At 48.5% G+C, this 25,601-nt stretch overlaps 1 protein-coding gene and 1 non-coding gene across 3 annotated transcripts; both read right to left on the bottom strand.

The window, feature by feature from the left end:
* Positions 1-1,673: 1,673 nt before the first annotated feature.
* SPATC1L (spermatogenesis and centriole associated 1 like) lies at positions 1,674-25,601 on the bottom strand. 2 transcript variants are annotated; one of them, XM_027128708.1, is made up of 4 exons: positions 23,378-25,601; positions 11,410-11,760; positions 2,680-2,831; positions 1,674-2,214 (listed from the first exon to the last, which is right to left on the bottom strand). In XM_027128708.1, the coding sequence occupies exons 1-4, from the start codon at positions 23,841-23,843 to the stop codon at positions 1,888-1,890; spliced, it is 1,296 nt and encodes a 431-aa protein (XP_026984509.1). In that variant the 5' UTR covers positions 23,844-25,601; the 3' UTR covers positions 1,674-1,887. The 2 variants fall into 2 exon arrangements, 1 of the variants encoding a protein (XP_026984509.1); XR_003437623.1 differs by lacking the exons at positions 1,674-2,214; positions 2,680-2,831; positions 23,378-25,601 and adding an exon at positions 10,751-11,223 and having other exon boundaries at positions 11,410-11,525.
* Positions 9,213-9,284, bottom strand: TRNAD-GUC (transfer RNA aspartic acid (anticodon GUC)). The gene has a single exon. It is a non-coding gene; the product is annotated as a tRNA-Asp (tRNA).

Below are 25,601 nucleotides of genomic sequence, written 5' to 3'. Positions count from 1 at the left end.
AGGGAGAAGGGCTGGGCGAGCCCAGAGACCCTGGAGGCTAGGGGCAGGCCCGTCCTGTCCAGCTGTGGTTCCCTGGGCCGACTGTGGGTGAACGTGGGTGATGGCCGTCCTGCCCCCCGGGTCCCAGGAGGGGACGTGGGCACCCCGGCAGCACCTGGTCCTTTGCGAGGGCTTAACCAGGGCAGCTCTCCAAACTCAGGCCCCGACGCCAGGTCCCACCCGAAAGAGCCCGCAGGCCCAGGGGAGGGGGCCCAAAGTGCCCACCAGACGGCCCTGCGTCCTGCAGAGGGCCCCCAGGTGGTGGGGGGTCTCAGCAAGGGTAGCGTCTGGCAGCTGGGAGGGATGAGGTCTGTTAAGGGCTGAATTGTGACCCCCGCCCCCAAATTTATATGTCGAAGGCCTAATCCCAGCATGACTGTGCCTGGAGACAGGGTCTTTGCAGAGATAATGAGGTTAAAATGAGGTCACTAGAGTGGGCCTGATCCCATAGGAGTGGCATCCTTATGAGATTAGGACACAGACACCCACAGAGAGTGATGACCATGTGAGGACACAGGGAGGAGACGGCTGTCCACGTGCCCGGGGAGAGGCCCCAGGAGGAACCAGCCCTGTTGCACCTGGATCGCAGATTTCAGCCTCCAGAACTGTGAGATGATAAATTTCTATTGTTTAAGCCGCCCTGTCGGTGGTATTTGTTACAGCACCTGAGCTGACTGCGACAGGGGCCAGTGCATCTGGGACACACAAGGCTGTGACAACCAAGGGACAGGGCGCCCTAGCACCTTCATCCTCATACCTACAGCAGAGAAGGAACCAGGAAGGTGTCCTGACTGCAGAGCCTCAGGGGGCCACCTGCCCTCTCCAGGCTTCAGGAGAGTTGGGGGCCAGAGGGCTCTGGCAGGAGTGGGGCTGTGTGTCCTACAGAGACGGTTCTGGGCCAGGGCTTGGCTACCTACGGCTGGGAACGCAAGATGCAGGGACAGGACCCAGTGTGATGCTGGGACCAGTTTTTTTTCTTTTCTTTTCTTTTCTATTTTTTTTCTATCTCAGGGGAGTGGGACCAGTTCTTGGGGGCAGTTTTGAGACATTAAAATTTTTGGCAGGTGCTAAAAATAGCTCCTGAATAGGGGACCCTAGAAAGCTCCACCACTTACAGGAAAAAGCCATCTCACCAGCAGCGGTTGCTGGTTTCTACTACCACCTTCCAACCAAAGGGACCAGGGCTCTCGATCCCAGAACCAGGCAGAAAATCGACGCCCTTTGCACACTGGCTCCCCTTCCCCTGGGGGCTCCTGCTTCCTTGAATCATCTCCCAAGTAAACTGCCCGTCCTGCGCCAGCCTCGCCGGCAGGGCGCACCCACACAGCTGCACGCGGGCACGTGGTTTAAAGCGCTGCAGTCGCTGTCTTGCAATTCCTGACTTTTGAAAAAGGGGCCTGTGTTTTCACTCCACCCTGCAGATTCTGCAGCTGCCCTGCCTGCTGCGGAATCCTTGCCCCAGGCTCCGCCTTCGGGGAAACCCGCAGGGGGACGGACCGCTGCCCTTCCAAGAGGAGGCACTGCGACCCCAGGGGAGGGGACCAGGCGCCGTGTGTGCTGGCGGGTCCTCAGGGTTGGTGGCCTCGTTCCAAACACAGCGGGGCCTCTGCCCTCAAAGAGCAGCGGTAAAGGAGGAACAGCAAACAGACGACTTTTAATAGAGTGCGACCCGCTGTGCAGGTGTGGGCGGTGGGGCGGGCAGCCGGGCGCCGGCCAGCGTGTCGGGACAGCGCGGGCGTAGGCGTACCGGGCCCTGGCGCCCTCAGCGCGCCCTCCGGAGAGCGGACGAGGAGCGCGGCGCCCGGGTTACAACACGCGTTTATTGCAGGGAGGCGCGGGTCGGAGGCTTCACCAGGCGAAGAGCGGGCGGCCGTCCTCCTTGGAGAGCTCGCACAGGCAGTTGAGCAGAAGCAGCGAGTCGCCCAGGAACTTGGGGGGCACGACGTCGATGACCAACTTGCGCAGGGCGGCCGGGCTGCTGTGCAGCGGGTTGGCGCGCAGGTCGGGCCGCTGCTTCAGGATGCCGTAGGTGTTGATGAGGAACTCGCTGAACACGGGGTGCACAGCGCGCTTGTAGCCCAGCCTCTCCAGGCACGCCGTCAGCGTCAGGTAGCGGTGCGTCAGCTCCAGCCGCTTCTTCTCGTCCACTGAGCCGTCCAGGGACTTGATGGACGTCTGTGGGCACAGGCGCGGTCGGGCGGGCAGAGCCGGGAACCCGCAGGCGGGGCCGTGGAGTGGGGCGGGAGGTGAGGCCCAGGCCCAGGGCCGGGGGCAGGGCAGGGGCTAGATTCCCCTAGCGCAGCTGTGTAGGTGGTGACACTGAGGCCCACAGCCAGGCCCCCACCAGGGGAGCCGTCCCCCAGTTGCCCTCCAGCACAGTGTCAGGGAGAGCAGGGAGCGGCACCCCAGGCTCGCAGAAGGTGTCTTGCCAGCTGGGGCTAAGCGTCAAAGTACTCCCCGGCCTGGAGCCACTCCTGAGATGGGACCAGCTCATCGTGTCCCCGGCACATCTGCCTCAGACACCACTCAGGCTCGCCCAGGGCTGCAGCTGCGTGGGCACCACGTGTGATGGGGCAGCAAGGGGACCCCGGGGCAGGGGGTGTTCTAGGGCAGGGAGGGCCCCCAGGCAGGGAGGCGCACCTGCTTGATCTTCTCAGGGATGTTGGACACAGTGAAGCCATAGAGCCGGGTCACCCCTGGGAAGACATAGGCCAGGATGCACCAGTCCAGCTGGAAGGCGATCTCCCCAACGATGCGCCCGTCCTTCTCGGTGCCGGCAAAGCTCTGGATCTCTGCAAGGGGGAGGGGGGCGGGGGGGCCAGTGAGACAGGCTGGCCAGGACTCGGAGGGTCAGGGGCCACCCACCTTCCTCCTGCCTGTGCTCCAGGGTCCATTTCAGGGAGAGGACCGACCCGAACGCAGACACTGTGCGTTTGCGGTGAAGCCTCGGGAGCCCGGCAGAGCCTTCCGCAAGGCCCTGGTTGTGACCTGAGGGGGCACCCTCCTCCCCACTGACACCTGCCCTCCACTGTGAGGCCAACACAAATTTAAAAGGAAACTTTGAATTTTCTGTTGCCAAAGGGGAAAGAGAGCTTTCCTTTCCTCCCCGTTCTTGGCATGTTCCCTGAGCACCCTGATCCCAAGTCCTTTCTCCATCCCTCCCCCACTCCCCAACAAAGTGGGCGTAAACACTCTAAAAGCCTGTTTCACAGCCCAGCATTATTTTCTTGTCCCCGAGTCTGCTTAGCACCCAGTCTAAGTTGACCCCTCAGAGGCCCCAGCCCGGAGACCAGGTGAACTCGGGACGGGCTAGGCGTGTCCCCCACCTGAGGGTGGGTCTGGTTAACTGAAGGACATGTAAGTAACACGTGTGGATCCAGTCTGGGTAGCTCTGTCTCGGCAGCCCGCGTGCCTCGCATGCTGGGCTAGTGCTTGTTCGGTAATAAGACTTTCCTTTGTTGTGAATAGGACTGCTGCGCTGGCAGATTCTAATTTTAATTATTGCCCACCGTCACCCCGGCACATCAACTGCCCTCCCCTCCAAAATCTGCTCCCAAATCTCCCCTCCCCACAGCAGTCTCCGATGTCAGCAAGTCTTCCACCTGACAACCGTGATACGATCAATACCCTTCAAAACCACTGTGCTCTTTGAAGGTCACACTGCCCACTGTTATCACCGGGTGCACCTGACCTTGAGAGACGGCTGGGTGAGAAAGGGCCTGCCTCACGATGCCCGGGGCGCCCTCACCGACCAGGACACGCCCGGCTGGGGGGCGCGGGCTCTCGGCACAGCATCCGGTGCCTTCCACGCTCTGCCCTTTCTTCCCCACGGGAGACATTTAGTAACATGCCCATTTCTAAAGCTTTTCCTAAAAGCCCTGCAACCTTCAAACCCGCCCGTGTTCCAAACCCCTTCCAAGGGTGTCGGATGGTGCAGCCCTGCCAGGTCCGTCCACCGGGCGGGCAGTGCACAAACGGGATAGGTGCTCCGCGTGGAGAGCCAGCCCCCCGGTCCTGTTACCCACAAACACCTGTGCCCACTGAAGGCTCAGGACCCCCAGCACACAGAGAGCTCGGCCTGACTCCCCAGCCATGCCGGCAGGGCTCAGTGGCCCGGGGAGTTGCTGAACTGCCCCTGCGGGCTGTCTGTGTGGGCGTGAGCGCTGGGCTCCAGGACCAGCCCTGCCCGTGACCTCGTTCTGCTTCCCTCGGCCCCATCCTGTGACTGTCCACACAGCCCCCCATCCCAGAACCCCGCCCGGTCACTCTCCACAGGAACGTGATTGCCAGTCAGCATGGGCTTATCAAGGCCAGGGATCGGCAGCCTCCTCCTCTGTGGACACCAGGAGAGGCTGGGGGGACATCCGTCCTTCCGCTCCCTCGGCCGCGCCTGTGCAGGTGCTGAATGGGGAGGACAAGGCCGAACTCAGAGCACTCCGGGTCTCAGGGGATGTGGGCCGGGCAGATGGGAGGGCCAGCATGGGGGCCAAGGGGGTGTGGGTGCCCGGGGCAGAGGGCCTCCCCTGAGCCACAAGACCCAGAGCCCTCTGAGGGCCCTGGGGTCACAAGGTCACAGGGTTGGGGGAGGCAGAGAGCCAGGTGTCCGAGGGCCCAGGAGAAATGCTGGGCTGAGCCTGTGGAGACAGGGAGCCACAGAGGGTGTCGAGAAAGTAATCTGGCGGCTGCGGCCGGAGCGGCAGGACAGGCTCTGGACTCAGGGTTAAACCGGGGGTGACGGGGAGGTTCCTGGTAACAGGGGCTCGGACACCCTCAGAGGGGCCCTTGAGGCCCCGAGCAACCAACCCAGCTGAGCCGGGCTGCTTCCGTTCCCTCCTCCAGGAGCGTCTCTGGTCCTTCCGTGGTTTGACTTATCCTCACGATGAGCCTTCGAGGGGCCTCAGGCTCCACTTACACACAAAGGAACTGAGGTTGAGGGGCTCGCTGCGTCCCAATGACTTTTAACTCTTTTTATTGAGGTGTAATTCACATTATAAAATTCACTCTTTTCAAATATGCAATCCAGTGGCTTTTAGTATATTCACCAAGTCGTACAGCCATCACCACAGTCTACAAAACCCTGTACCCAACTAGCACTCACTCACGGTTCACCCTGCAGCCACACACCCACCTTCTGACCCTATGGATTTATCTACTCTGGACATTTCATATCAGTGGAATCCCATAATATGTGGTCTTTCGTGACTGGCTTCATTCACCCAGCATGTTTTCATGGCACATCCATGTTGTAACGTGTGTCAGGACTTCAGTCCTATTTATGGCTGAATAACATTCCGTTGTATGGATACAGCACATTCTGTTTACCCATTCCTCCATTGACAGGCATCTGGGTTGCTTCCACTTGTTGGCTAATATGAATAATGCTGCTATGAACGCTCATATAAACATTTTTGCGTGGACAAATGTTTTCAGGTCTTTCGGTGATATACCTAGGAATGGAATTGCTGGGACACGAGGTAACTCTATGTCTAACTTTTTGAGGAACTGCCAGACTATTTTCCACAGCGGCAAGGTGTGTAGGTTCCAATTCCCCCACTCCCTCTCCAACACTGCTTATTGTCCGTCTTTTTTTTTTTTTTTTTTTGCGGTACGCGGGCCTCTCACTGTTGTAGCCTCTCCCGTTGCGGAGCACAGGCTCCAGACGCGCAGGCTCAGTGGCCATGGCTCACGGACCCAGCCGTTCCGTGGCATGTGGGATCTTCCCGGACCGGGACACGAACCCGCGTCCCCTGCATCGGCAGGCGGACTCTCAACCACTGCACCACCAGGGAAGCCCCGTCCGTCTTTTTTATCATAACCATCCTGGTGGATGTGAAGTGGTGTCTCACTGCAGTTTTCATTTGCATTTCACTGATGGCTGAGGATACTGAACATCTTTTCACGTGCTTATTGGCCATTTGTCTGCCTTCTTTGGGGAAATGTCTATTTAAATTCTTTGCCCATTTCTAATTGGACTGTTTGTCTTTTACTGAGGAGTTGTAAGTGTTCTTATATATCCTGGATACTGTTCCCTTATCGGATACATGATTTACACATATTTTCTCCCATTCCGTGAGTTGACTTTTCACTTTTTTGAAATGTTCCTTTGAAATACCAAAGTGTTTACCTTTGATAAAGTCTGATATATCTGTTTTTCCTTTTGTTGCTCATACCTTTGGTGTCACAGCTATGACTCTATTGCCAAATCCAAGGTCATAAGAGTTATGTCTATGTTTTCTTTTAAGAGTTTTATGGTGTTAGGTCTTTTAAGTCTGTGATCTATTTTTAGTTAATTTTCTACATTGTGTGAAGTCCAACTTCATTATTTTGCACCTGGATATCCACTTTCCCAGCACCGTTTGTTGAAAAGACTCTTCTCTCCCCACTGAATTGTCTTGGAACCCTTGTCAAAGATCAAACCTGTAAATGCATGGGTTTATCTCTGGACTTATTCTATTTCATCGACTTGTATGCCTGTTCTTATACCAGTACCATGCTGTTGATTACTGTAACTTTATAGTAACTTTTGAAATTGGGAAATGTGTGTCCTCCGATTTTATTCTCCTTTTTCAAGATTGCTTTGCCTATTCTGAGTCCCATGCATTTCCATACAAATTTTAGGATCAGCATGTCAATTTCTGCAAAGGAGCCAGGTGGGATTTTGATAAGGATTTGCATTGAGATTTGTGGATCAATTTGGGGAGTTTTGCCATCTTGATAACACTAAGTCTTTTAAGCCATGACTGCAAGATTTTTTCCATTTATTTAGGTCTTAATTTCTTTCAACCATGTTTTATAGTTTTCAGTGTTCTCCTTCCTTAATCACTTAGCAGTGCTGTACAAGGTACCCAGGAATTAAAGCTGAGAACCAGATACACTGCACAGAAACATGTTAGGGAAAATGGGGCCCATGGAGGAGCAGGCTGCAAACTCCCCCTTCTGTATTAATACATTTATCTCATGAGAAATCAGTCCTTCTCCCTGCTTCCCTAAAGTATAAATTAGGCAGAAGAAACGAGCTACACCTGAGAGGATCTAGAAATCATGTCTAGCCAACTTGGGCCTTCCAAGATCCAGCCAAAAACCTATTCCTCAAAGAAAAAATGTCAGTAAGATTGATAAACCTCTATCCAGACTTATTACAGAAAAAAAGAAGACAAAAATTACCACTATCAGAAATGAGAGATGGCATCACCACAGATTTTACAGACATTAAAAGGATGATAATGTAATATTAACAACAACTTTATGCCAATAAATTTAACAACTCGGATGAAATGAACCAATTCCTTAAAAGATACAAAAGCTCACTTTTGTATCTTTTTTTGTGAGTGAACTACCAAATCTCACTCAAGAAGAAATAAAAAAAAATTTGAACAGCCTTATATCAACTAAGGAAATTGAATTTGTTGGGGTGGGGAGAGAATGTTCCTACAAAGAAAATTCAATGCTCAGATGGTTTCAGTGATGAATTTTACCAGACACCTAAGGAATACATAATGCCAATTCTACACAAACTCATCTAGATAATTAAAGAGAATGGAACACTTTCTTCCTCATTCACTGAGGCTGACATTAACCCAATATCAAAGTCAAAAAATGACATTATAAGAAAACTATAGACCAATATCCCTCACAGACTGCAAAAATTCTTAACAAAAATTTAGTAAATTGAATCAAACAATACAAAAAAGTATAATACATCATGACCAAGTGAGGTTTATCTCAGTAATGCAAGGTTGGTTTATAATTCAAAAATCAATCAATGTTATTTACCATATTAACAAACTACAAATGAAAACCAAATGCTCATCTCAATAGGTGCAGAAAAAGCATTCGACAAATTCCAAAATACATCCAGGATAACTCTGAGCAAACAAGGAATTAAAGGGAACTTCCTCAACCTGAGGGAGGGCATCTACAAAACTTAGCTAACATCATACTTAATGGTGACAGACGGAATGCTTTCCCCCTACATCCAAAAAAGACAAGAATGCCCACTGTCACCATTTCTATTCAACACTGTTCCAGCCAATGCAATAAGACAAGAAAAAGAAATTAAAGGCATACAGATTAGAAATGAAAAAATAACTTTGTCTTTATTCACAAATGACATGATATCTAGCCTAAAGAATCTAAAAAAAAACTACTAGAACAAATATGTGAGTTCAGTTAAGTTGCAAGATACAAGGTTCTATTTGTCAGGGTTCTCTAGAGAAACAGAAACAGAACCATATGTGGTGTGTGTGTGTGTGTGTGATTATGAAAACTGACAAGTCCCAAGATCTGTGAGGGTGAGTCAGCAAGCTGGAGGCTCAGAAGAGCTGATGATATAGTCTCAGTCTGAGCTCAAGGTCTGAGAAACAAGAGAATCAATGGTGTGGCTCCAGTTCAAAGGACTGGAGGCATGAGAGCTGAGATTTCAGTTGCAATCCAAAGGCAGTCAGGCAGGAGGAATTCCCTCTTACTTAGGAGAGAGTCAGTCTTTTTGTCCTATTCAGGCCTTCAAGTGATTGGATGAGGCCCACCCACATTAAGGAAGTCAATCTACTTTACTCAGCCTATTGATTTAAATATTAAACTCATCCAAAAACATCCTCACAGAAATACCCAGAATAATGTTTGACCAAATATCTGGGCACCTAATGGCCCAGTCAAGTTGACAAATAAAATTAACCATCATGGGGTCAATATACAAAACCAATTGTGTTACTGTATGCTAGAAACAATCAGAAATTCATACTGATAAAAACAATACTATTTATTTTTCAGCATCAAAAACATAAAATACTAAGGGATAAATTCAACACAAATGTGCAAGATCTGTACACAGAAAACTATAAAATATTGCTGAGCAATATTTTTTTAACTTATTTATTTATCTATTTATTGGAGGCGTTGGGTTTTCGTTGTGGTGCGCGGGCTTCTTATTGCAGTGGCTTCTCTTGTTGCGGAGCACGGACTCTAGGTGCGCGGGCTTCAGTAGTTGTGGCTCACGGGCTCAGCAGTTGTGGCTCACGGGCTCTAAAGTACAGGCTCAGTAGTTGTGGTGCATGGGCTTAGGTGCTTTGCGGTATGTGGGATCTTCCCAGACCAGGGCTCGAACCCGAGTCCCCCGCATTGGCAGGCGGATTCTTAACCACTGCTCCACCAGGGAAGTCCCGAGGGCGTGTTGCGTCCCCGTCAGGGAATCGAACCCCGGTCTCCGGCATGACAGGCGGGGATACTCACCACTATACTAACGAGGACGGTGCCTTGAGTGATATTTTTAAAGAACTAAATAAATGGAGAGATATACAGGCATACCTTGGATATATTGCTGATTCAGTTCCAGACCACCACAATAAAGCAAAATATCACACTAAAGCAAGTCACATGAACTTTTTTGGTTTTTCAGTGCACATAAAATTAGTTTTACACTATACTGTAGTCTATAGTGTGCAATAACATTACGTCCAAAAAAACCCCAATGTACATACCTTAATTTTAAAATATTTTATTGCTAAAAAATGCTAACCATCATTTGAGCCTTCAGTGAGTCACAACCTTTTTGCTGGGGAGGGCCCCTGCCTCAGTGCTGATGGCTGCTGACTGATCAGGGTGGTGGTTGCTGAAGGCTGGGGTTGGTGTGGCAATTTCTTTAAAAAGGTAACAATGAAGTCTGCCACATTGACTGTACCTCATTTCAAGAATAATTCCTCTGTAGCATGCATTGCTGTTTCATAGCATTTCACCCACAATAGAACTTCTTTCAAAATTAAAGTTAATCCTCTCAAACCCTGCTGGTACTTTATTGACTAAGTTTATGTAATGTTCTAAATCCTTTGTTGTCATTTCAACAATCTTTACAGCATCTTCACCAGGAGTAGATTCCATTTCAAGAATCCACTTTCTTAGATCATCCATAAAAAGCAGCTCCTCATCTATGAAGGCTTTATCCTGAGATTGCAGCAAGTCAGTCACATCTCAGGCTCCACTTCTGATTCTAGTTCTCCTGCAGTTTCCACCACATCTGCAGTTATTTCCCCCACTAAGGTCTTTTTTAAAAAAAATAATCGAATATTAGGGTTTGGTTTTGTTTTGTTTTTGGCTGCATTGGGTCTTCGTTGCTGCGCCCAGGCTTTCTCTAGTTGCGGTAAGCAGGGGCTACTCTTTGTTGCGGTGCGAGGGCTTCTCATTGAGGTGGCTTCTTTTATTGCGGAGCACGGGCTCTAGGCATGCGGGCTTCAGTAGTTGTGGTGTGCGGGCTCAGTAGTTGTGGCACACGGGCTTAGTTGCTCCACAGGATGTGGGATCTTCCAGGACCAGGGCTCGAAACCGTATCCCCTGCATTGGCAGGCGGATTCTTAACCACTGCACCACCAGGGAAGCCCCACACTGAGGTCTTGAACCTCTCAAAGTCATCCATGAGGGTTGGTACCAACTTCTTCCAAACTCCTGTTAATGTTGATATGTTGACCTCTTCCCGTGAATCATGAATGTTCTTAAGGGTATCTAGAATGATGAATCCTTTCCAGAAGGTTTCAATTGACTTTGCCCCGATCCATCAGAGGAATCACTGTCTGTGGTGGCTGTAACCTTACGGAATGTATTTCTTCAATAAGAAGACCTGAAAGTCAAAATGACTCCTTGATCCATGGGCTACAGGATGGATGTTGTGTTAGCAGACATGAAAACAACCTTTATCTCATTGTGCATCTCCATCAGAGCTCCAGGGTGACCAGGTGCATTGTTGATGGGCAGTAATATTTTGAAAGGAATCTTTTTTTCTGAGCAGTAGGTCTCAGTAGGGGACTTAAAATATTCAGTAAACCATTTTGCAAACAGATGTGCTGTTATCCCGGCTTTGTTTTCCATTTATAGAGCGCAGGCAGAGTGCTCTTAGGATTTTCAGATGATAAATGCATAATTCTTAAGGGCCTTAGGATTTTCAGAGGATACATGAGCACTGGCTTCAACTTCAAGTCACCAGCTGCATTAGCCCCTAACAAGAGAGTCAGCCTGTCCTTTGAAGCTTTGAAGCCAGGCAGTGACTTCTCCTCTCTAACTGTAAAGTCCTAGATAGAATCTTCTTCCAACAGAAGACTGTGAACAACCAATTTTCAATGTAGATGCCAGCAAGGTTTTCTTGTAGAAATGGGCAAGTTGATTCTAACATTCATACAGAACCTAGAATAGGCAGAACAACTTGGACAAAAAGAACAAAGTTGAAGAACTTATACCATCTGATTTACAGTCTTATTATAAAGCTACAGTCATTGAGACACTGTGTATTAGAATCAATACTGACACAGATAAATGCAGCAGCACAGAGCCCGGACCACTCTCCCCAGCAGCGCCTCCCACCCTGCACCCACCCCTGGCCCGCTGTACCGTTAAGGTAGACGCTCTTCCTGGTCCTGTCCCCGGAGGGCAGGCTGCTCTCCAAGAAGCACACCTTCTTGGGCCGGCCCACCTCCCTGGGCTCCAGCAGGCTCTTGTCCGCCAGCGGGTCCTGCAAGGAACTCAGGAGCGGGGACAGCTTCCGGTCAGAGCCACGGGGCGCAGACAGCTCTGGGGAGCTGAGGAAATGCTTGAAGGGCACCTGGGAGGAGGTCGCACAGCCCGGGGAGGCATCGTCCTCGCTGGAGAGGGGAGCGTGTGAGCACAGCAGATCCTCCAGGGAGGACGCCTGCAGCTGGGAGGGTGCATCAGGGCCACCGTTGAACCTTCCAAAATCTGGAACTAGGGCAGGGAGGAGAGGAAGGAGACATCAGGCTGAGGTTCCCGAAACATCCCGAGCAGTGTAGAGACCACTTTAAGAACACGCACACACCCTGCCCCGGCTCTGACACCTGCTCCCCTTTACGCTTTGGAGGAGGTGACGGACACGTGGGCGAGACAGCTATGGGCGCCGGCGCCCAAGGACACCAGCAGCCTCAGGTTCATGGGCACAGTGAGCGTGGTGCCTCTGATGCCTCCTCCAACCTGTGCATCCACACACTATGACAGTGACTGTTATGTGCTTCTTAAATTTTACATAAATGGTATCATCTGACACATGTTTTATTCTGAAACTTATCTTTTGTTGAGATTTATCCACACTGACTGAGTCATTTGGTAGCTCACTGGTTCATTGAACCATTCCCCGGCACACGTGCACACACACTTGCACACAGACACAGATTTTTTTAACCATCATCCCACTGAGGCATGTGGGGCTGTTTCCAGATTTCCTTGTAAAAGCAAAGCCGTGATCAGTGTCCCTCGATGTGCATCCCCTGCCAAACACACAGCCCACAAACTGCCAACGGGACACGCCTCAGGGACTTACCAAGGCTGAGGCATCAAGGGTCCCCAGAGCTGGATTCTTCCTCTGGCTCAGCCCCAGAGGAGCCTGGAGCCCTGTGCTCAGGACGCAAACATTCCGAGGGGAGATGGGCTGTTCCAGCAGTGGGCAGGGGCTGGAAAAACTCACCTCATGGACTTGGGGAAGAGCCACATCTATGAGGGGTTGTTGTGTGGCCAGGTGGGTTTGCACTTTTCATTTAGTTTCTATTTAGTGAATTGAAATTCCCTTTTGTTATTCCTAAGCCTTAATAAATTTGTGTTAAACGTTAAAAAAAAATTTTATTTAATCCTCAGTGAAGTCCAAATTTTCAGGTCACATTACAATAAAACTGTAAATGAAAAATGAGAGTCAATAGAAAACTCCATCTCCTCAGAATTAAAAGCATTCTCTTAAGTAATGATCAGATCAAGGAGGAAATAAAAATAGGAAGAAAATGATTATTGAAAAGTACTGAAAATCAGAACACTATATATACTACGACATCAGTACATTTAAAACTATATTTAGGGACCTCCCTGGTGGCGCAGTGGTTGAGAATCTGCCTGCTAATGCAGGGGACATGGGTTCGAGCCCTGGTCTGGGAGGATCCCACATGCCACGGAGCAACTAGGCCAGTGAGCCACAACTGCTGAGCCTGCGCATCTGGAGCCTGTGCTCTGCAACAAGAGAGGCCGCGATAGTGAGAGGCCCGCACACCACGATGAAGAGTGGCCCCCGCTTGCCACAACTAGAGAAAGCCCTCACACAGAAACGAAGACCCAACACAGCCATAAACAAATAAATAAATAAATTTTAAAAGAATAACAACCCAAGCCAAGCTGTAGGATTTGTTTAAAAAAAAAACACAACTGTATTTAGGCGGACTCTGGGAGGGCTCATGCCAACGAGAGTACTTTCCAGAACTTCTGCTGCCACTGTCCTTGTCCTCACAGTGAGACACAGCCACCCGCGCCTCTGCAGGAGACCCTCCAACACTAGCAGGATTTCAGAGAGGATTTAACATGTAACGGGAAGAACTCTGCTCTCAGTTTGAAGACTGGGTTTTTGATAAGCAGCGGTCCCTTGGTATCATTAGATTGACTATTGATTCATCTTCGTCTACATCAGTCAAGATCTATCATCTGAGTTTCTGATGCTGCTGACTCTACATCTGAACCTGGATGTTTTAAGAGCATTACAAACTGAGCAAGTCTGAAAATGAACTGGTGGATAAAAGTAATCATCTAAATTCTCCTCAGGAGAGAGCAGACAGCAGAAGCAAGAAGAACTACAATCCTGCAGCCTGTGGAACAAAAACCACACTCAGAGAAAGATAGACAAGACGAAAAGTCAGAGGGCTATGTACCAGATGAAGGAACAAGATAAAACCCCAGAAAAACAATTAAATGAAGTGGAGACAGGAAACCTTCCAGAGAAAGAATTCAGAATAATGATAGTGAAGATGATCCAGGACCTCGGAAAAAGAATGGAGGCAAAGGTCGAGAAGATGCAAGAAATGTTTAGCAAAGACCTAGAAGAATTAAAGAACAAACAAACAGAGATGAACAATACAATAACTGAAATGACAAATACACTAGAAGGATGACTAGCAGCAAAACCGAGGAAGATGGGAGAAGTGATCTGGAAGACAGAATGGTGGAATTCACTGCCGCGGAACATAATAAAGAAAAAAGAATGAAAACAAATGAAGACAGCCTAAGAGACCTCTGGGACAACATTAAAATGCACCAACATTCACATTATAGGGGTCCCAGAAGGAGAAAAGAGAGAGAATGGACTTGAGAAAATATTTGAAGAGATTATAGTTGAAAACTTCCCTAACATGGGAAAGGAAATAGCCACCCAAGTCCAGGAAGCACAGAGAGTCCCAGGCAGGATAAACCCAAGGAGAAACATGCCAAGACACGTAATAATCAAACTGACAAAAATTAAAGACAAAGAAAAATTATTGAAAGCAACAAGGGAAAAACGACAAATAACATACAAGGGAATTCCCATAAGGTTAACAGCTGATTTCTCAGAAGAAACTCTACAAGCCAGAAGGGAGTGGCATGATATACTTAAAGTGAGGGAAGGGAAGAACCTACAACCAAGATTACTCTACCCGGCAAGGATCTCATTTAGATTCGATGGAGAAATCAGAAGCTTTACAGACAAGCAAAAGCTAAGAGAATTCAGCACCACCAAACCAGCTCTACAACAAATGCTAAAGGAACTTCTCTAAGTGGGAAACACAAGAGAAGAAAAGGACCTACAAAAACAAACCCAAAACAATTAAGAAAATGGTAGTAGGAATATACATATCGATAATTACCTTAAACGTGAATGCATTAAATGCTCCAACCAAAAGACACAGGCTTGCTGAACGGATACAAAAACAAGACCCATCTATATGCTGTCTATAAGAGACGCACTTCAGACCTAGGGACACATGCAAACTGAAAGTGAGGGGATGGAAAAAGATATTCCATGCAAATGGAAATCAAAAGAAAGCTGGAGTAGCAATACTCATATCAGATAAAATAGACTTTAAAATAAAGAATATTACAAGAGACAAGGAAGGCCACTACATAATGGTCAAGGGATCAATCCAAGAAGAAGATATAACAATTATAAATATATATGCACCCAACATAGGAGCACCTCAGTACATAAGGCAACTGCTAACAGCTATAAAAGAGGAAATCAACAATGACCCAATAATAATGGGGGCTTTAAAACCTCACTTACACCAATGGACAGACCATCCAGGCAGAAAATTAATAAGGAAACACAAGCTTTAAATGACACAATAGACCAGATAGATTTAATTGATATTTATAGTACATTCCAGCCAAAAACAGAAGATTACACTTTCTTCTCAAGTGTGCACAGAACATTCTCCAGGGTAGATCATATCTTGGGTCATAAATCAAGCCTCAGTAAATTTAAGAAAACTGAAATCATATCAAGCAAAATTTCTGACCACAACGTTATGAGATTAGAAATCAATTACAGGGGAAAATATGTAAAAAAAACACAAACACATGGAGGCTATACAATACATTACTAAATAACCAAGAGATCATGAAGAAATCAAAGAGGAAATCAAAAAATACCTAGAGACAAATTACAATGAAAACACGATGATCCAAAACCTACGGGATGCAGCAAAAGACTTTCTAAGAGGGAATTTTATAGCAATACAAGCCTACCTCAAGAAACAAGAAAAATCTCAAATAAACAAACTAACCTTACACCTAAATGAACTAGAGAAAGAAGAACAAACAAAACCCAAAGTTAGTAGAAGGAAAGAAATCATAAAGATCAGAGCAAAGATCAATAAAACTAAAAGCTGGTTCTTTAAGAAGATAAACAAAATTGATAAAACCTTAGCCAGACTCATCAAGAAAAAGAGGGAGAGGACTCAAATCAATAAAATTAGAAAGGAAAAAGGAAAAGTTACGACAGACTCCAAAGAAATATAAAGCATCCTAAGAGACTACTACAAACAACTCTATGCCAATAAAATGGACAACCTGGAAGAAATGGACAAATTCTTAGAAAAGTATAACAATCCAAGACTGAACAAGGAAGAAATAGAAAATATGAACAGACCAATCACAAGTGATGAAATTGAAACTCTGATTAAAAATCTTCCAACAAACAACAGTACAGAACCAGATGGCTTCACAGGTGAATTCTATCAAACATTTAGAGAAGAGCTAACACCCATCCTTCTCAAACTCTTCCAAAAAATTGTAGAGGAAGGAACACTCCCAAACTCATTCGGGGAGGCCACCATCATCCTGATAACAAAACCAGACAAAGATATTACAAAAAAAGAAAGCTACAGACCAATATCACTGATGAATATAGATGCAAAAATCCTCAACAAAATACTAGCAAAAAGAATCCAACAATGCAGTGAAAGGACCATACACCATGATCAAGTGGGATTTATCCCAGGGATGCAAGGATTCTTCAACATATGCAAATCAATCAATGTGATACACTGTATTAACAAATTGAAGAATAAAAACCATATGATCATCTCAATAGATGCAGAAAAAGCTTTTGACAAAATTCAACACCCATTTATGATAAAAACTCTCCAGAAAATGGGCATAGAGGAAACCTACCTCAACATATTAAAGGCCATATATGACAAACCCACAGCAAACATCATTCTCAATGGTGAAAAACTGAAAGCATTTCCTCTAAGATCAGGAACAAGACAAGGATGTCCACTCTCACCACTATTATTCAACATAGTTTTGGAAGTCCTAGCCACGGCAATCAGAGAAGAAAAAGAAATAAAAGGAATACATATTGGAAAAGAAGAAGTAAAACTGTCACTGTTTGCAGATGACATGATACTATACATAGAGAATCCTAAAGATGCCACCAGAAAACTACTAGAGCTAATCAGTGAATTTGGTAGAGTTGCAGGATACAAAATTAATTCACAGAAATCTCTTGCATTCCTATACACTAATGATGAAAAATCTGAAAGAGAAATCAAGGAAACACTCCCATTTACCATTGCAACAAAAAGAATAAAATACCTAGGAATAAACCTGCCTAGGGAGAAAAAAGACCTGTATGCAGAAAACTATAAGACACTGATGAAAGAAATTAAAGATGATACCAACAGATGGAGAGATATACCATGTTCTTGGATTGGAAGAATCAATATTGTGAAAATGACTATATTACCCAAAGCAATCTACAGATTCAATGCAATCCCTATCAAATTACCAATGGCATTTTTACAGAACTAGAACAAAAAGTCTTAAAATTTGTAGGGAGACAAAAAAGACCCTGAATAGCCAAAGCAATCTTGAGGGAAAAAATACTGAGCGGGAGGAATCAGACTCCCTGACTTCAGACTATACTACAAAGCTACAGTAATCAAGACAATATGGTACTTGCACAAAAACAGAAATATAGATGAATGGAACAGGATAGAAAGCCCAGAGATAAATCCACGTACCTATGGTCAACTAATCTATGATGAAGGAGGCAAGGATATACAATGGAGAAAAGACAGTCTCTTCAATAAGTGGTACTGGGAAAACTGGACAGCTACATGTAAAAGAATGAAATTAGAACACTCCTTAACACCATACACAAAAATAAACTCAAAATGGATTAGAGACCTAAATGTAAGACTGGACACTATAAAACTCTTAGAGGAAAACATAGGAAGAACATTCTTTGACATAAATCACAGCAAGATCTTTTTTGATCCACCTCCTAGAGTAATGGAAATGAAACCAAAAATAAACAAATGGGACCTAATGAAACTTAAGAGCTTTTGCAAAGCAAAGGAAACTACAAACAGGACGAAAAGACAACCCTCAGAATGGGAGAAAATATTTGCAAACGAATCAATGGGCAAAGGATTAATCTCCAAAATATATAAACAGCTCATGCAGCTCTATACTAAAAAAACCAAACAACCCAATCCAAAAATGGGCAGAAGACCTAAATAGACATTTCTCCAAAGAAGACATACAGATGGCCAAGAAGCACATGAAAAGCTGCTCAACATCACTAATCATTAGGGAAATGCAAATCAAAACTACAATGAGGTATCACCTCACACCAGTTAGAATGGGCATCATCAGAAAATCTACAAAAAACAAATGCTGGAGAGGGTGTGGAGAAAAGGGAACCCTCTTGCACTGTTGGTGGGAATGAAAATTGATACAGCCACTATGGAGAACAGTATGGAGGTGTCTTAAAAAACTAAAAATAGAATTACCGTATGACCCAGCAATCCCACTACTGGTCATATATCCAGAGAAAACCATAATTCAAAAAGACCCATGCACCCCAATGTTCATTGCAGCACTATTTACAATAGCCAGGAAGCATCCTAAATGCCCATCGACAGAAGAATGGATAAAGAAGATGTGGTACATATATACAATGGAATATTACTCAGCCATAAACAGGAATGAAATTGGGTCATTTGTAGAGACGTGGATGGATCTAGAGACTCTCATACAGAGTGATGTAAGTCAGAAAGAGAAAAACAAATATCATATATTAACACATACATGTGGAGCCTAGAAAAATGGTGCAGATGAACCGGTTTGCAGGGCAGAAATAGAGACACAGATGTAGAGAACAAACGTATGCACAGCAAGAGGAGAAAGTGGTGGGTGGGGGTGGTGGTGTGATGAATTGGGAGATTGGGATTGACATATATACACTAATATGTATAAAATGGATAACTAATAAGAACCTGCTGCTTAAAAAAATAAATTAAATAATTTTTTTTTTAAGTCCCGTATTTAGAGGGACCTCCCTGGTGGCGCAGCAGTTAAGAATCCGCCTGCCAATGCAGGGGACATGGGTTCAAGCCCTGGTCCGGGAAGATTCCACATGCTGCGGAGCAAGGAATCCCGTTCACCACAACTACTGAGGCTGCGCTCTAGAGCCTGCGAGCCACAACTACTGAGCCCATGTGCTGCAACTACTGAAGCCCACGCGCCTAGATTCCATGCTCTACAACAAGAGAAGCCATGCAATGAGCAGCCCATGCACCACAACAAAGAGTAGCTTCCGCTCACCACAACTAGAGAAAGCCTGCATTGCAGCAACAAAGACCCAACGCAGTCAAAAGATGAATTTAAAAAAATACTTTATAAAACAAAAACTGTATTTAGAGTGAAATTAGTAACTTAAATCCTGTAATTACTTCTAAAACATCACCAAAAAATTAAACGTTCATGTGGGAATGAACTCTTGAAGAAAGAAAAAGTTAGAAAATAATAAAAATGGCAGCAGAAATAAACTCGAAACGGCTCTGTGCGAAGCCCAATGAGACAGCGAAGCTGTGGAAAGCTACTTCAGAGAAACAGAAAACACACAGGAATAGAATTGGAAATGAGAAAAGTGACATAAGAATGACTAGGAAGATAATGTTTAAATTATAAAAGTATCGATATTATATATAATTGAATATTAATTGAAAATTTTAATAAAAGGAGAGATCATCTGGGAAATTATTTTAAATGACTCAGAAGTAGAAAACCTAAATGGACCAATAAGCAAAAAAGGAAAACCTAGAAGTTACAGAATAGTTATGCTGCAAAGGGCTGCAGGCCTGGGTGATTGGTTGGTGAGTGAGTTCTTTCAAGTTCCCAAACAATTCACAATCCCTACATCATATAAACGAGGTTGGAACACTGAAAAAATTAAAAGATGCTTGATTATTAAGGTTATAAATTGTCACAACTCTGATATCAAATCCCTGCAAAGACAGCCCACAGAAAGGAAACTGTAGCCCAGATTCATGTAGGAACAGAGTCCAGAGATCCTAAGCAAAGCCCCAGCCAAACAGATGCCACAACAGACACAGCTCAGACCCAGGACCCACGGGGTCTCTCAACGAAGCAGCATAACAAGACCCCGCAGACGAGCTGTGAGAAGCAGCTGAGGGCACTTCCGCCGATGCCGAAACGAGGTCATAAAAATTTAACAAAATAAGCCGTTTCTCAATTCTTATTTTTTTGTTCTTTAAAAATAAGGACTACGGGCTTCCCTGGTGGCGCAGTGGTTGAGAGTCTGCCTGCCGATGCAGGGGACGCGGGTTCGTGCCCCGGTCCGGGAAGATCCCACATGCCGCGGAGTGGCTGGGCCTGTGAGCCATGGCCGCTGAGCCTGCACGTGCGGAGCCTGTGCTCCGCAACGGAAGAGGCCACAACAGTGAGAGGCCCACGTACCGCAAAAAAAAAAAGGACTAGAAAGACTCTTCCCCAGCACCCAGACTGCACACCCCCCGATCCCTGGGCAGACAGGGCCATTCACTGCCCACCACCCACCAGGAGGATAGCGGGGAGGCTGCCAAGGCCAAAGGTCCTGGGAGTTCTGAGGAACAAAGACAAAGACAGAAACAAGTGTATGAGCTGCCAACCTCGTTTAAAATGATCGTTTGTAAACAGAGCAACTACAGACTTAGAAAACATAGGAGAATGAACTGAAAAACTTAGCAGAATAAAACAGCTTATGAACAGGCTGGACATAGGATAAATATCTACAAATCAACAGCTTTCCAAAACACAGCAACACTGATAACGAAAATACAGTGGAAAAAGAAATCCCATCCATGATTACAACGAGTAACATAAAGTGCTCCAGGGATAAACTAATTAACGTGAAAGATTTATGTGTGAGACCTGGCTGAAGAGACTTGAAGAAACAGAGCCAAAAGAGCTTAATAAAAGTGCAGTAGATGAAATCATCCTCTGGGTAAATGTACGCAGAAGAAATGTGAAAAAAATTACCCCTGCCTTCTGAGCCAGTGATTCTACTTTTAGGAAAACATACCCTAAGGAAATAACCCTAAATATAAAGTATTTTGCTGTGGTATTTACCTCGGCGTAAGAAAAAAGAACTGTCATTTCAAACATAAGAAGAGTTCACTAAATTGTGGTTCATCTGATTTTTGGAATATTACACAGCCATTTGAAATATATTTATAACAATACAGAAACAGCCACATCACGGTGTTAAAGGGAAAGAGGCAGAGAGATACTCAGAAACTGCTTAAATCACCTGACACTGCACCCAGGACAGCAAGGAGTCCAGGCAACAGCGGAGGCTCCATGACTCGAGGGGCTCGGGGACCAGGATGGTCTGAAGGAATCAGGCCCAGGAGGGAGGCGCCGGGGCGGTCGAGGCCGCCCCACCTCTGTCCCTTGGATCATGTGTACCATCTGCTCGAAGCGGCCCCAGGAGACCCCGGTGTGGCCTGGCTCAGCTCCCACAGGTGAGGCCGTGTACGGGGAAGCTGCAGGGTGTAGAGGCCGCAGCCTTTTGGAGAGGGCCCCAGTGTCCTCTTCAACGTTTCAACTGCACGTGGCCTTTGACCTAAGGGTTTCCCGACAGCTACCCCTCGGCAGGCCGCAGATGCACACGTGGGGCCATCCGTGGTCACAGGGAGCTGGAAAGGAGCTCCTGTCGTGGGGTCCAGGCTGAAGGGCTTGTGGTGAACCCACAGGGAAGAGTGTGCCCTCCAGGAGAGGGCCGACGGGCAATGACAGCAAGATGGACGGTTGGGGAAATCAAAGTGTAGAACGGCTCAGCCCCATTTACGTAACTAAAAGGATCCCTAGACACACACAGCCACTGACAATGTCAGAGAGACGCCGAGTAGACGCTGGCAGCGGCCCCCTCTGGGGGTGGGGTCAGGAGCTCAGGCTCAGCCTGGGGGCAGTTACGTTCCCTGAGCGACTCTGGTAAATGGGAAAAACGGGTCTTCAGAGCACGTCCTGTTTCGAATGCAGACAGTGAGCCGCTGCTGTGTGCAGTTCTCCCGTCTGCACCTTGAGCTGCTCGCAGGAACACCCGCTGGCTCTCCAAGTCCAGCCCCAAGGCCAACTCTGCACCCTCTGCCGAAGGCTGAACCCTGGGCATGGAGGTGACCCTGAGGATGGCTGGGGCCCATGCCGACCTTGGCCCACGCCCTGCAGCTGGGGCTCCAAGGCCTCTCTGTGGAAGGCCTGGTGGCCGCGGGCTGGCCAGGGGCTGGGGCTCCTCCTAAGACTGCTGTCCGGCAGGATCTGGGCTTGCCCACAGGCGGGGTGCTGGCCATGGTCCCGGAGACTCTGGCCCGACTTGGACTCTGATGGGGAACAGCCCAGCCTGAGTGAGGGCCTGCACCTCGCCCGCAGCCCACCCTTCCAGCCCAGTGAGGGGGGGCCCAGAGAGCCTGTGCCCGCTGACCACGTGGATGGCTCTGAGCCCTGAGGGTAGGCCCATTCTTGGGATGAAGGGTGACAGAGTGGCACAAGGCAGGTGACTCTTGACAGTTGTCACAGTGCAGGCGAGGCCTTGGGACAAGTGCCCCATGAGCCTCCGTGCACTAGGCGGCCCTCGTGGGCTGCGAAGGCGGCACGGGCGCTCTGCAGGCGTCACACGCGGGACACAGCACCGTGAGGCCAGCCCCTCCTCAGCAAGCGCCCGGGGACAAGTGTGTGTCCTGAGCTCCGGCAGGGCCCCCTCCTTTACCCTCCATCCCCCACGAGGACCCCCTGCTTGTCTGAGCTCCTTCCTCGAGGCCCCCCTGAGGCTGAAGGTGTGGAGATGCCGTGAGGGACCCTCGCACCCTGGGGACACGCTCGCTCACGGGGCCCTGCGCCCACAAGCTGCGTGCAGGGGGCTGATGGGTGATGGTGCCACCTTCCACGTGGGCCTGCTTGCTCAGGGTGGCAGCAGGCATTCGGTGGACTCCAGGAGGTGACCACACAACGGAGGGCCCCGGAGCAGCCGGGCATCCTGCTGCGGAACTGGCAGCAGCTTTGGAAGCAGCTTCAACTGCTTCCAAAAGGAAAGGAAACCATCTCACACCCTGTCGTTAAAAACGGCTCATCCCAAGAGATGGCAGGTCCACGGGCGCGGGCACCCCCAGGCGAGGGCTGGGGTGTGGACTCTGCCCGCCCTACTGGGCAGTGAGTGATCACCACCTCCAGGGACAAGGAGGTTGCCTGGTCAGGGGCCCACTGTCCACATCCCAACCACTCAGACCAAGGTCAGGGCTCCAACCACGCCCTAAATCATGCTCCACATATGAAAATGCTTAAAGCACAGCCAACTGACTTTCACAGCAAGTGTCACGGCCTCTGCAGCGGCTCCCACAGGGCGCGCTGTTTTACGGTTCCTCACTCACTTCCTGCTGGTGATGCTGCAGCTCCCCCCTCCTGGGCGCCCTTCCCACTCCTGTCGTGGGGTCCAGGCGACGGGCCTTGACTGACGGCCAGCGCGGCGGGCGAAGCTGCCCCGGACGAGGGCTGAGCATGCCCGGCGGGCCCGGCTCCCAGGAAAGGAGAGGCGCACATGGCCCGGCCCCGCCAGCACCCCCGGGCTGACCTTGGTGGACCTGGACGTGCTGTTTGTAGCCTCTGTGACAGCACCTCGGCGGCCACCACGGACACAGAGCCCCACCAGCCCAAGCGTGTAACCTGTCCGCCCTCCTCCCAGGTGCGGACCCGCCTGAGGACACAGGCCCGGGTTCACCTGCACTGCAAGGCAAGCAGGCCTCAGGGTAGGCAGACGCCTTGGGGATGAGCAGGTCGCAGCCCCCGCGCCCACAGCTCTCCTGGCAGCTCTCACTGAGCAGCCGCTTCAGCATCTGGTTCTCCTTCATGAGGCGCACCTGCTTCCTGAGGTCTGCGTTCTCGATCATGAGCCTGTTCACCAGCTCGCTGCCCTCAGCCATGGCCGCGTCCTCAGTGCTCACATGCGGGCCCGTGGTCCCACGGAGGTGGAAATCCAGAGCCCAGGGGCGCTCCAGAAACACCAAGAGAAGAGCCCGGAGTTCCACGCCCCTGGCCTTCCGCAGCCTTGTGATGTCGCCCTTAAAGCAGCGGTGCCCCGCGGCCACGAAGGAGCAGAGGGGAGGGGGCGCCTGCGACCTCGCGGGACGGGCACCCCAGCGCAGGGAACAGCACAGGCCGAGGCCCAGACAGGAAGGTTCTGGCATGTCTCAGGAACAGCAAGAACTCTGGGCCGCACCCCTGAGGGAGAGGAGACCGTGGACGCAAGGAAGGCGGGCCGGGAGCCCCTCGATGGCCCCCACAGCCCACGCAGCCCCAGCGGGTTCGAGGGGGCTGGCAGCTGGAGGCCACCTGCCGACCACACTCCCCTAGTCCAGAGGGTCCAGGCAGCACGTCAGTGTCCCCACACAGGCCACCAGCACTGAGTGTCAGGGACACTGACCATTACTGGACCCGAGGACCCCTGGCCAGGGCCCAGGGCCGTCTGGACCAACCACATGCAGAGTCCTGCCAGATTGCAGTCCTTGGTCAGGGTGACCTCCGTGACCCCCCTCCACTCCCACTAACTACCGGGGAGGGGCATAAACTCAGTGCCGTTTCCTGGCTCCAAAGGCAGCAGGTGGGTCGCCTGCTGCTCTGCCTGAGGACACAGCCCAGAACAGGAGCAGGGTCTTCTCTCCCCTTCAGCGGACGCCTCGATGCCTCGAGGGCAGGGGAAGGGGGAGGAACCTCCATGCAGAACGCAGCCCTGCCTTCCCCAGACTCACAGCTTAGCGTAACGTCGCCCACCCAATCTCGGGTGGGATTTGCGGAGAAGGGTTGCATCCCGAGACAGAGCTGACAGGTCGGCGGGAACGTGGACAGCGGCCTCTGAGGAAGGCCCCAGGGCAGATGCCCCACCAGCCTCCTGAGAACAGGGCCGGGCGTGAGTAGCTCCCCTCCGCTGGCCCCTCCCCTCACACTTACAATGCCATTTCTTCCCCCCCACAAGAAAACCCTCTCAAGGTGGTACCCTCCAGCCATGGACCTGGGAACATCCTGCCAGTTTCCTGGTCATAATGCACTTCCCTTCTAACACATCACTGGATTCAACTTCTAATATTTTAAGTATTTTCTATATTCATGAGGGAAATTGATCTGTATCTCCTTTTCTTGTAATGTCCTGGTCTGGTTGTAGAGTCATATACAATATGACCAATATGACCTTATATATAAGGTCATATTGACCTTATACAATGAGTTGCAAAGTGTTCCCTCCTCCATTTTCTGGATGTTGTGTTACATTGCTATTTCTCCCTTAAATGGTTGATAAATTCACCAGCAAAGCCAGTGAGCTTAAAGTTTTCTTCCAGGAAAGCTTTTAGTTTCTGATTCAATTTCTTAAATAGACATAAAGTCACTTAAGTTTTCCATTTCTTCTCATGCCCATCTAGACAACAACTGTGTCTTTTGAGGAATTTGTCCACATCATCTACATTGTGGAGTATTGGCATTACATAGCTCATATTTCCTTATTATCTTCTCTGAGGTGTTACGCCTCTGAGGACTAACAGGTCCAGCCGAGGCAGAAAACCAAATGTGAAAGTGCAGAAACAGTGTTAGCAGGTTTTTGCAGGAGCATGTAAAGCAGAGCATGTGGGAACCGTGTGATCCAGGGAGAAGGGTGGCCAGGCTTAGGGGGGCAGGCTGGACGACTTATTTCTGCAGGATCTATAGTGAGGTACCCTTTTGTATTCCCGATATAGGTTGTTTTCTTTCTTACTTGGTCAGACTAGAGGCTTGTTACTTTTCTCAAAGCATCAACTTTTGGTTTCATTGATCTTTTATGTTTTCTGTAGCATTTGACTTCTACCCTTTTGTCTGGTATATCCTTCCTTCTACTTACTTTGGTTTTAAGATTCTTAAGATGGACAATTAAATCATTGATTTTTTTTTTTTTTTTTTTTTTTTTTTTTGCGCGGGCC

The sequence above is a fragment of the Aethalodelphis obliquidens genome, unplaced genomic scaffold (genome assembly GCF_003676395.1).
Source record: "Aethalodelphis obliquidens isolate GAN/ISIS:26980383/991018 unplaced genomic scaffold, ASM367639v1 scaffold1, whole genome shotgun sequence".
In the NCBI taxonomy this organism is placed as follows: domain Eukaryota; kingdom Metazoa; phylum Chordata; class Mammalia; order Artiodactyla; family Delphinidae; genus Aethalodelphis; species Aethalodelphis obliquidens.
Note: the sequence above shows the minus strand (reverse complement) of the source record. Positions and strands in the feature narration are given on the sequence as shown.